The 12,804-nt window shown below is 38.8% G+C and overlaps 1 protein-coding gene across 2 annotated transcripts in view; it reads left to right on the plus strand.

Annotated features, from left to right (window-relative positions):
• CAP2 (cyclase associated actin cytoskeleton regulatory protein 2) overlaps positions 1-5,806 on the plus strand; it is a 68,954-nt gene extending 63,148 nt beyond the window's left edge. For both annotated transcript variants that reach the window (XM_027744992.2, XM_027744993.2), the window contains exons 12-13: positions 2,552-2,692; positions 4,253-5,806. In XM_027744992.2, the coding sequence (XP_027600793.1) occupies positions 2,552-2,692; positions 4,253-4,336 (225 nt within the window). In that variant the 3' untranslated portion in view covers positions 4,337-5,806. The remainder of the gene's footprint in view (positions 1-2,551; positions 2,693-4,252) is intronic.
• The last annotated feature ends 6,998 nt before the right edge of the window (positions 5,807-12,804 follow it).

The following is a 12,804-nucleotide window of genomic DNA, read 5'->3' on the forward strand; positions in this document are numbered from 1 at the left end:
CAGAGAACAAGAGGGAAAAAACCCATGCAGCTACAAGAGATTTTTAAAACTCACAGAGCACAACAAAAATAAGTAATAGATGCATCCAAATGTATCTTTATATGCACTAAATTCTGCTGACGTATTTAGAAAATGCCTATGAAAACTATCAACTGTCACTGAACAAACACCCCATAGCCCACTGCCTTCTGGTTCTGGTGAAGCTGAGAGATCTACACACTGTAAGAATTGTTACTTTTGTCCCTAATCTGGTTGCTTTCGTGCTAAATAGCTCCTAGCACTTGAAAGTTCAGTGGTGCTTAGAGAACAAATTCTGGGAGTTAGCTAATTGATTTCTAAGCACAGAAGATTTTTTTCTTTTCTTATCCTCTCAATGGAAATGTTCAAATAGATTGTCAAGGTAAACTAAATTATACAAAGTGAAAGTAGGTGACGGGATTTTGAAAAATCTCCCCAGCCAGCAACGTGACACATTATATGACCAAGTAATGGACTTACTTGCCTGCAGAAAGATTAATCAGAGATCATCTTCCTTGTGGTTCTCATGAAAAGAAAATAGATGTACTTTAAATCTATACATTGCCCTCTCTACGTTGGACACTTGTCTGGTTCAAAATACAGACAGTCTGCCTGACATTTACAGCACTTCATTCATCCCATTCCAAAGAGGTCCAACTACCGGCTGTAATACTGGGTTGTGTCCAACACACATGACCTAGTCTCAGGAAGGGACTTCAGGATGTATTATTTTAAGTGAAAAAGGAATTAAATGTTTATTAATTATACCAAACTGCCAGTCTTCAAAGTGAGGTCTTTTGAGTAAAAGGCTGTGCCTGCTGTATGACATTAAATATAGGCAGTCCCGCCCCATGCTTCAGAATTGCCGGGCACAGCCACCACAGGGAATTATAGCAAGATGGGTTTTTATGTTTTGAACCTTGTGCAAGTGACTGACGTTGCTACCAACTGTGCATCGTCTTCTGAACTGTAACAAGCAGTTTATTCATGATCACTACGTCTTCTTATGGCAGAGGTGGTCAGTTAAAGACCCCAGGCATTTATTTGAGCAGTTTTTAAATAATTCGACTATTTTTATCATTACCTCTAAAACTATTTGTGAAAGCTGAAAAATTCATATGTCATGAATAGCAAAACCACAGCTTGTTAATACTCAAATAAAGAGGAAATATCTTTCCTAAGAATCAAAATTCTTAGAATCAAAATTGATCATGCTCTATGAATATTGCATAAGGTTTCTATGCATGCAGTGGAGCAGAGTGGGGATCCACTTAAGAAGGCACAGTCTGGTCATATGCTGTATGCTGCTTGAATCAGGCAGCTTCCACAGGGTTTGTGTATGACAAGTGCTAAGCACCTCCATTTTCTCAGTACTTTGAAGACCTGATCTTATAATTTCCAAACACATGATATGTTAATGCAACAAATTTCAGTATATTCATCCTACAGATTTGGCTATAAATAGTTGCTTCAGTGCCGTACTGCCTGGCACTCTTTTATCTCAGTGGTATTTTTTTCTTGCCAGATGTTTGCAAAATTTATTAAACACACCTTCCTTTTGTCTTCCATTGCATAAGAACCCCTTTAAGAAAAGAAAGTTTAAGATGCATTGATCCATTACATAGATCAGACTTCAGTATCAGGGTGGGATGCAAGAAGACAGACCACTTGTTCTTTGTTTACTGTCACAGTTAAGGAACTGAAGCTGAAAAGATATTCTTAACCTGAATGATGGGATACACTGTCATTAACAAGTACATATCTGTCACATGCTGTTACTGTTTTATGGCTCAGAATAATCTTTGCCGTTTTCATGCATTGTCCAGAGTACATTGCTGTCCTTGCTAGAGAGGGCAGGAGAAGGAGGAATTTTTATTGACAACCAGTGAGTCAGCCTGTTAGCCATGAAGAAATCTTTTAATCTGTACAATTGTAAACAAGAGATTTCCCTTTCTCCCCTCAAGTAAATCTTGTGCTTGCTTTTAAAGCGACATAAGAAGTATCTTTGGAGATTTAATTAAATTGATCTTAGTGCTTTTTTAGAACTGTAGCTTGCTTGAAGGGGATAGAAACCCTTTCCTATCGTATGCTGGAAAAGCTTTGAAGTCTTCAGAACATATTACAAATCCCTTGTTAAGTACTACTGTATGCTGGGGTCTTTCATTTGCCCTTATTGGGTTGGAGTTTACATGTTTGATTTCTTAGCCAGTTCTCACTGATGAACAAGGTGAACACTGCCTAAATATCAGCACAAAAGTGTCACTGAAATTAGAAAGAATCAGGGAAACACTTTCATCAAACTATATTAAAAGCTTGCTGTATATTACAAGTTTGCTGTTGTGTACAGGTCTTCGTTACCACCACCAAGAATTTTCACAGTGTCTAACAAGTCAAATATAAGCATCACACAGGCAGCCGACACATAGATCAGATATTAGTGGCCAAAATTACACCTGGAAGGCAATGAGGATTTTATTAACAGTATCTCTGTGTGCACTTTAAGATTTGATGCTAAGTAGATTTTATTTTGCAGGTGATGGGGAAAGTGCCAACCATTTCTATTAACAAAACAGAAGGCTGCCACATCTACCTCAGTGAGGAATCATTAGATTGTGAGATTGTGAGTGCCAAGTCATCCGAGATGAACATTCTCATCCCCCAAGATGGTGATTATGTGAGTGAGATATTTTTAAAGCTTTCCTCCCCATTCCATAATAGTCTTGGTATCTAATAGCACTTAAGCTGCTAGGAAAGAAACTGACACACCACACATATTATGTCCCCAAAAAATGATCCAAAATAATTGAGTTTTCTATGTGCCTGTATCTCAGGAGGAAGAACTCTTTATTTTCTGGGGCACAAAGTAATTTCGAAGATCAGACATGATGTTCTGTTCTTCCATTCTGATAGATAGTGGCTTCATCTCCTGTCCATTTGATCTTCTTTTTTGTTATCTAAACGTAATCTCTTGAAAGAAATTCACTTCACTGAAGAGCACTTAAGTCTGAAGACGATGACACTAAAACTAAGATAAATAAAATACTTCTACAGATGAAATAATACAGTATACTATATACATGGCTTTTCTAAAGCTATTGTTGCATGGGTTGGAGCTGTAGTACTTTATACTGTTTTCAACATATGTCCTTAAAAGCCATTCAAACAGGTGCATTTCCCCAGTTCCTTTCCTGTTCTAGTAAGATTTTCATACTATGCCCAGTGCCATTTCCAGTAGTCACTTTACACACAAGCTCTGCTGCTTCACAGACAAGCAAGGGATCATGCAGGCAAAGCATGCTTATAATAGTTTCATAGTTTCCTCAACAGACCAGTGTTGAAATTGCAGTGCATTGAACTTAAACTTCTTGTTAGTCTTTTGGGCTGGAATTCTTTTGGATAGAGCAGTTTAAGCCTTATAAAATAAAATGTGTAATGAGAATTCTCGTGCTCCACATTTCCAAAAGTGACTGCTGGATGCCTAGCTTCAGATAACTAAAAAGGGAACAATTTTCAGTGGGCACATATTCACCTATTTCTTTTTTTTAAAAAAGCCCTTTTGGTCAGTCTCGCCTCAAAATCACCGTAGCATCTGAAATTACTGGCTATCAAAACACTTCTTTGAGGTTTGAACAAAACACCCCTTCTCTTCACATAATTTTTTGTTTACTGGGTATAAAGAAATAGCCAATGACATCTCCCATCATTTCACTGAATTCATAGAATGGAAGGAGACTTTATTTGATGTTCTGCTTCATTTTGCATACCCTACAAAGGGGGCCGAGTCTTTTGAAGTGCATCACACTTAAAATGATAGGGTTTTTTTTTATTTTATTCTTCCATGTTATAGCATTGCTTTTGTCCTTAGAATTAGACTTCTGGCTAAATCTCCACATCTAAATCCTTTCCACTGTCTTCCAACCCAGACACTGATGGAATCTAAAGTCATTTCTGACATGAGGCTTATTTACTTAGTTGATGCAGATAATGGTGTGAGAGGGATTATTGCAAAGTAAGTACCATACCAAGGCTATTTGAAACCGGGTAGCAATCGGGCTTTTTCCTGTGTGGCATTGTAAAATAGCTTCCTAGGGTAATGAAGAAGGCTTTTCTCTAATCCCGGCATGTCTGAGCTATCAATGCTTTCTCAGTCATGTAGCACTAATAGTATTCCACCAGTTTTCATGAGGTATCCACTGTTTATTTAATCATCATTGTTGCTTTTGTTTCCTACCAGAAAGAATTTCCGGTTCCTGAACAGTTCAAGACAGCATGGGATGGCTCTAAGTTGGTCACTGAACCTGCAGAGATTGTGGGTTGATTTCCTAGCGCCATACAGCACTTGCTGACCGCGAGCAGACCGCAGCCAGCACGTACAAAGCAGTCATGTAAAGAACTAGAAGTAGCAGGAGTTCACACTGCTGTGATAGGCCTTCAAGCATTAGCTCTGCATGCTAGAAACAATAACACATCTGGCACCCTTCTGTTAAGCATCCCGGTGCTTTTCACGTTTCCACAGTTTGCCTTCACGTACAGTTTTAATTCTAAATGTGAATGTAATAGATTAAAACTCCCCACCCCTCAGTCACATCATTGGTTTGAGATACTGTATACACGAAACCAAAATACTGCATGATACACTTTTTTTATCATCTTGTTTCAGTGCATTCCTTTTTGTGTTTCTGCTAATCAAAAAACAGCATTAAGACTTTAAGATGTTTATTTTTACCTATTAAACAATTCCTGTATGATGCAGTAAAAATTACCCCGAGAAAGTATGCAGTTCCTCATAGTTCTGTGGCAATCATAATGGGTTTTATCTTAAATGGGCAAAAAAGGACAACTTTCAGCACGGCAATACATTTTGCTAACTGAAGATTAAAAAAAAAATCTGATATTTTAATCAAACACTTTTCTAATATGTGTATTTAGAAGATCCCACAGTTTTCTGTGAGGAAAGATTTTATTATGATTCACAGACTTGCATCATCTAAGCTAAGACCTTGCACCAAATTATTTGAAGGTATTTTGTTCCTTTGCTTGAAGGTATTTTTCTCCTTGGATTTCTTTTTTCTTTTTTTTTTTTTTTTTGGCAACATAGTCTCTCACTTTTTAAAATTTCACATTGTATCTTGCATACTATACAGAAAACTGAGGGAGGCATATACATCTGATACCAGCTAGTTTGCTTACTAATAAATTTCCTTTAAAATATTTCTATTGTAGCTCAAAGTCATTGAAAATATCTTCCTTTTTTTCCCCCCATATTTTTAGGACTTACTCAGTTTCAAATACGTCCACAAAGCAAAGCCATAGATTATGCCATACTAATTCTGCGCCCAAATAAAAGGGCAATTTCCCGTTTAGACCTTTGACTGTACTTTATAGTCCCTACTGTACATGCTTTTTTAACGAAGGTGGAATGTTGTATACATTTGTACTATTTCAGCACATAGTACAAATAAAATTTTAAAAATTTAAAAAGTCGGCTTATGTTTTTGATCACTTGTAATACTTTGTATCAGTGAAATCACAGTGAGATGTTTGCAGAGCTAGTTACAAGCTAAATTTTGTGCCTAATTTACCTTGAAAGTACATTAACTCTTGAGGGTTTTTAAGTATATCTTTGATTGTAAACCCTATACAATACAACCAGTAGCGCTCATTCCATACAGTTTTGCTATCTGATGTTTAATCTATGTGTATAATGTGTTTGCTTTAATATATACCATTTTTTCAACAGTAAACTTCTTATGAAATAAAAAGGAAAATGTACTTGTTTAAAAACAAAGTTGTTCAGAGCTTGCTCCATTGCAGTGTTTGTCCTATATGCTTTCTCTTCCCTAAACACTGTTTAAAAAGCTTGAGTGAAAAAAGTAACTTTTCCTACCATTTTAATAAACATTATCACTTTTCCTGACATAATCCACCTGTATGCCAGCAGATAAACCTCAAGTGTCATGCACATAACTTTGATGACAGCCAGAAAATTGAGCTTTTCATGATTCTCACTTCTAGATACACCCGCATCTTCCAGTGATTATGTCCAGGGAGATGATCATGATCTGGTGCAAGTTGATAAGCTTTGCCTTCTATTTTTAGCTTTCCCCATTGTTTCTCTATATGGCTTTGGCTATGTCCCTCCTGTGTTACCAAAGCACAAGCTGTCCACTCCATGTGTCACTTGGATGTACCTCATCTCTGAAAAATGTCGTCACATACTTGTCATGATAAAAGGATCGCTGAAGGATTGTTTAATCCTTAAATTATAATTTTTTTCACAAAGCAATCTCATTCTGGAACATTCTGCCCTGAAATACTGACTCCTTCTTTCAGACAGCATCAAGTAGGGAACAAGTCATTATGCAGCAACAGGACACCACTTAATACTCTGGAGGTAAGAACAAACCAAGGATTGAATGCTTGATGATAAAAAGAAAGCAGCGAAACAGCCCTGAATCATCACAGAGGAAAATTCCTATATTTCCTCCAAGGGATTTAACTCCCCCATCAAAAACAAATTCTGTGAAGGCTGATCTGATTCTTTTTTAAAACATTTGAAGGCAAAGTCCCCCATGTGTAGACCTCCTCCCCTAACACTCATGTTCCTACAACTTGCAAGACCCAAGTACATTGCTTTGACTGGTTTCTTAACAGGAAGAGGATCTGTGCAGTAGCAGCGTGTGCCTGACAGTCTGAGCACACCTGAGAACCTTGTCAGAGGGCAGAAGTTTAAAAGAAAAGGAAGAAGGCCTTGCTCGGACAGACCCAAGGTAATTGCTTCAGCTGGAGAAAAGGCTAACAAGTCAATGTGTTATTGGACACCAGAAAAATAGGAGAGAAACTTTTTAAATATGTAAATAGCTTTTATCCAGCATCCTTAGTCAACCACATAACAACAGAAAAAAATCTATAACCACTTTTTGTCACTTCTGGTCATCATAAAAAATACCTGTAATACATTTCCAATAGGTTGGACTTTTCTCCCCCTGCAAACTGTCATTAAATTCAAAATTTAATGACACAGTCTTAAGTTGCACCAGGGGAGGTTTAGGTTAGATATTAGGAAGAAGTTCTTCACAGAAAGAGTGATTGGGCATTGGAATGGGCTGCCCAGGGAGGTGGTGGAGTCACCAACCCTGGAGGTGTTTAAGGAAAGACTGGACATGGCACTTAGTGCCATAGTTTAGTTGACAAGGTGGTGTTAGGTCATAGGTTGGACTCGTTAATCTCAGAGGTCTTTTCCAAACTAAATTGCTTCTGTGATTAAAAAGGAGTGCTAAATGGACAAAATTCTGATTCTAGCTTACATGAATTTGTGTACAATTAAAGGTTAAAAACTCGTTTTGTGAAAGATCAAGTTTATCTTGAGATAGAAATAATCAACAAGCTGCAGAGCTGTGAGTTGATGGATCATCCCAACAATGGCCAGTTGCATCCACCAAGTCTTCAGCAGTAAGTTTGATCTGTGTTTAATGGTTGACTCCAGCAAGGAATGAACTTCTAAATGCTGAACATCCCTAAGTTCCCACTGATGGTTTCTTTTTACTGCATGTTATCACACCAGTTATGCCCCTTGATTTCAGCTCCACACTGCACTAAAATTGTGGTCATGCCCTAAATCAGTGCAACTGTCGAAACAGAAAACAGTGAATTTGGTTCATATATTGACGTGGAACAAATGTGTATGGTGTTCATTTCTATAAATCTGCAAGGGTCAAATACTCACCATTACAGATGCCATCAATCAGCCAGTAAAATATGTATAAAAGAGAAGATTTTTTATCAAAGTGCCTAAATGTAAAAAGTTCCTTTCCTATGAAAAGCTTCAATGGATGTTATGCTTTCTGAAATAGAACTTCTGTAAGAGTAATCATGAAGTTCAACAAGGGCAACTGCAAAGTCCTGTACCTGAGTAACAACCACCCCATGCATCAGTATATGCTGGGGGCTGCCCAACTGGAGAGCAGCTTGGCAGAAAAGGACCTGGGAGTCCTGATGGACATCAAGTTAGACATGAGCCGGTTATGCGCCTCTGCAGGTTGATGCCATCCCGGCCTGCATAAGGAAGAGAGCTGACAGCAGGTCGAGGGGGGTGATCCTTCCCCCCCTGCTCAGCACTGGTGAGGCCGCAGCTAGAGTGCTGAGTCCTGTTCTGGGCTGGACAAAGAGAGTATAGGGACATACTGGAGAGAGTCCATTGAAGGGCCATGAAGATGATGATGGGACTGGTGCATCTCTCCCAAGAGGAAAAGCTGAGAAGCAGGGACTAGAGAAGAGAAGGCTCAGGGGAGATCTGTTAATGTGTATAAATAGCCGCAGGGAGGGTGCAAAGGGGATGGAGGCAGACTCTTTTCAGTGGTGCCTAGTGATAGGACCAGAGGCAAGGGGCACAAACTGAAGCACAGAAGGCTCCCTCTGAACATCAGGAAGCACTGTTTTCCTGTGGTAGTGACTGAGCACTGGCACACATTGCCCAGAGAGGCGGCAGAGTCTCCAACCTTGGAGACATTCAAAAGCCACATGAACACAGTCCTCCGCAAATGGCTTTGGGGGCTCTGTGTGGGTAGGGGGGTTGGGCCAGATGGACTCCAGAGGTCCCTACCAGTCTCAGTCCTTCTGTGATTCTGTGACACTTGCTTAGTTGTTCAGAATATTGGTTACTAAGAATTAGTGGAAATTAGAAGTATCGAGGTAGTGACTCCAAGTACCCACCAGATGGCAGGAACCAGCCGAGGCCCTCGCAAGCTTTGAATGAAAAACCGCTGGTCTGCACCACTTACAGAGGACGTTTGCTGTTTGGACGAATGCTGTTTGCCAAAGAATTGGGAAATTCTGCCCTCTAAAAGTCACTGTAAAAACGTTTAATATTTCTTTGATCTTGAAATTATCATCTTGGTAAAACGAGGAGGTTTGAGTGGGATGAATAAGGAAGAATAAAAAGCAACTACTTATTACTAAATTGATCTTTTGTGTTTTCTTTTTTTTTTAACACTGATAAGCACATCTCCATTAAAAGCACATTTAAAAAAAAAAAACCTGATTAATCTTAAAAGTAATATTTAGCAGAGCTACTGAAAATATAGAAGTAAGTAATTTCAAGTCTGCATTTGAAAAATAGAAATATTTCAATGTCCTAGGGAATTCAATGTTACTGTACTATATCCATGCATTACGTCTTTCCTTTATCCATTTGGAATCCTTCAGGGGCTCAATTCAGTACACACCCTTAGTGCATTCTCCTGATGTGCTGTTCAACTAGGCTCCTTCTAAAATGTGGAAGCAGCTGCTTCCAGACAAATGCAGGTCATGTTCACTCAATTACATGATATGCCAGCAGCACAGAAGTTATCAGGACCATACAAAGCAGATTCAGTTCCCCTGCTGGAGGTGATCAGGGCCCACCTGATGTGAAAATATTGCCCAAAAGTAACTACTGCCCTTAGAAGATGCCTATGAAAAGGCCCCCATAATTAGATAAAATAAATAAAGCTCCCCAAGGAATGTTCTGACTACTAGAAAACAAGAACCTGCTCCTTTTTTATGGTTGAAAAAATCCTGAAAAATCTTTTTGTGTGCCAAAATTTTTGTAGAAGAACAGAGGACATTTCCTACTCCACCACCCAAAACTCAGTGGTGATTTCCTAGGCTTAACCCTGCTTCCCTAAGCCTTGCTGCACACTGAGGTCCCTACCTGATCACTACTGACCACTGAAGATTCTTATTCTCCAAAGTCCTAATTCCACTGCTGCTTCAGCAGAGGCACAATCATATGTCCTCCCTGGGAACAGAAAAGAATGCAATAGGGAATCAGGTAACTGGTAAAGTGTCTGAGTGCCACACTCCTGAGTAAAACTGTTTTCTCTGGTTACTCTTCATTCAAACAAGGTCAAGGTAAAAGGCAAATATAAGTGTTTACACACAACTTCTAAAACAGACTGTATTAGTAAACAGGCATCCACAATAAGAACTTGTGTAACCTAATATAAAAGTGGAAAACTTTCTTTTTTTTATCTCCAGCTGATTTGCTATGGCCTTTCTATCAACTGTGACCACTAGGATTCCATTTTTTCCATATTACACTTGAAGTTGCATCTATTAAAAAGAAAATGCCTCTCAGTGGACCATAAGCTTTTAAAGCCAATCTCTCCTTCAAATTCCTTAGATGAATGAGACAGATCAGTTGTAAGAGTGACAGGCTAAATAGATTTCATTTAGGAGACAGTTGTGCCATTTTCCACACTTAATGTATAATGTTTTACTTTAGAGTTCTGTAAATGCATGCATTTGGGTTTTTTGGCTCAAGTGTCCTGTTCTGTATCTGGCTGCTTGCTCCAACAAGGAGTAAAGTTCTTCCTCTTTGGTGACTCACTCTATATGTTTCAGTAATGAAGAAACTCTTTAACCAACATTTACATATAATTTCACTCCGTACGCGAACATATATATACTTGATACAAATGTCTAAATAGCATGACTATATGTAGACTGTTGGGCACAACAATAATTAACCACTTTGGAATGACAAGAGCTTATTGTTGACTAATGTCCAACAACTCTCATCCAAGGACTTTTCAGAAGAACTCCTATTATTAGAACACTTCAGCATGATGCAGAAGGTGTGATCTGTATGCCCCAAGCAAAGGAAGGAACTGAATTTTAATGCTTCAGCAATTCCTTGGTTTTAAAAATGGTTTAAAATCCTTGAAAACAAGATGCTAAAATGCCTATCAAAAATGAGCAAAGATGCATGTCTGTAGCTCTGAACAACAGCTAGATTTACAGCAGACCAGTGTTCTATTACTTCCTATTGCCCATAAAAGATTGCCTGCTCAAGTGTGACTGATGAGGCTTTTCAGCATTACCTATACTTAAAGAGCTTAAGATGGGATTCCAGATTCCCCTTAAACCTTGACTATTGCAATAATAGCTTTTAGGTGCTTACCTCCCTCTTTTGATCTAGTTCAAATCATTTCCTCTTGCCTAAGTCTCATTTCTAGACAAGAGGATATTTAACTGCTGAGGCATCGAACCACTTATTCTCATCAACTGGTACAATGAACTGCCCAAGCTTATCTGCCTTTCTGACTCTGCCCACGGGAGGAAGCAAAGTTAAGTTGCGAGAAATCAGTGCTGCAGAAGGCTATAAATACTACCATGTGTGGCAATCTGACGCGGCAATGGAACAAGACCCTTTGTCATCAAAAGCCTAAGCTGTGAGTTTCTCACTACTGGCAAGTCCTATTGTTACAGCATCTCTGTCAGATGCATCCCAGAATAGAATAATCTGAATGCTAGGAGAATTTGTGGGTCATTTGTGGGTTTTGGTTTTTTTAAGGCAGAAGAATGAAAAACTGATAAATGAAAAATTTAGGTCTGAGGAAATACAGCATTGTTACCTGTTAGTCCCCTGATCTCTGCTGTCAGTGATTCAGTTTCACCTTGAGTATCCAGTATAATCACATGGTGAGTTCTAACTGGTTATGCCTGTGTAATGCTGCTGCTGGTGAGATTAAAATTTACATGTGACCGGCAGCATTATATGAAGTCTGTGAGATCTTGTAATTGTACCTTAAGATCTGATCTGGCTTTCAAAACCTGTAGCACACACACACGCACAAAATTTAGAAAAAGGGCCTGACACTCTTTGATCCTGATGGGTCTGTGGTAAAAAGAAAATTTAGAAAAATTAAATAGACTGTAACTGACAAAGGAAGAAATGAAATATTATAAAGAAAGAAGCCCTGTTACGCTACATTTACTGTCAGTTTTCTGCAATAGTTTTTCTATTAGATTAATAGATGGTTTAAAGCCATGTTTTCTTCTATACACTTGTCTATCTTCCCTCCTTTCTTTCATCATAATCATGCTAAAATTTGCTATGTTTCCCAAATCATTTATCCATATTGATTTCACCAAAGTCTATGTTACAAAAACCTATGCCAGTAATTAGAACCATAACTACATAATGAGTGCCAGTACCTTATGTTACTGCATTTAATCAAGGTCATATGGGTCATTTGCTAAGAACTTTGGCAATTCTTCTCAGCTTGCTTGTATGAAGAGACTCACTCCACAGGAACTTCTGGATTCAAACCGAAAGAGGTGAAATTTAGGTTAGATATAGAGAGGAAAGTCTTTACTGTGAGAGTGGTGAGGCACTGGAACAGGTTGCCCAGAGAAGTTGTGGATGTCCTATCCCTGGAATTGTTCAAGGTCATGTTGGATGGGCTTTGGAGCCACCCGGTCTAGTGGAAGGCATCCATGCCCATGTTAGGGAGGTTGGAATTAGATGTTCTTTAAGGTCCCTTCCAAACCAGGCCATTTTTTGATTCTATGAAATTACTTCATTTTTTAAAATGAGTTAAGGTTACACGGGAAAGTAGTTTAACAGGGAGAGGGAGAAACTTCTGTTTTTGTTCAGCTGTGATATTTGCTGTGTTCAACATGGGAAACACTCTGTATTCGCAGGATACATTACTCGCTACTTCACTATGGAGCTGTGTTTACATCAGTGTTCTACGGCACATGGGGTCTGGTTGAGATGCTTAATAGTACACAGAAACCTTAAAGATTATAAATTAGTTTGAAGAACTGTGTTTAAACTTGCAGCTGGTTCTTTGTCCAGCATTTGATGAGCGTATGTCCTATGAGGAGCGGCTGAGGGAGCTGGGGTTGTTTAGCCTGGAGAGAAGGAGGCTCAGTGATGACCTTATTGCTCTCTACAACTACCTGAAAGGAGGGTGTAGCTAGTTGGGTGTCGGTCTATTCTTCCAAATAACAAGTGAC

The sequence above is a fragment of the Pipra filicauda genome, unplaced genomic scaffold (assembly GCF_003945595.2).
Source record: "Pipra filicauda isolate LSUMZ 115617 unplaced genomic scaffold, ASM394559v2 scaffold49_size4853605_pilon, whole genome shotgun sequence".
Classification (NCBI taxonomy): domain Eukaryota; kingdom Metazoa; phylum Chordata; class Aves; order Passeriformes; family Pipridae; genus Pipra; species Pipra filicauda.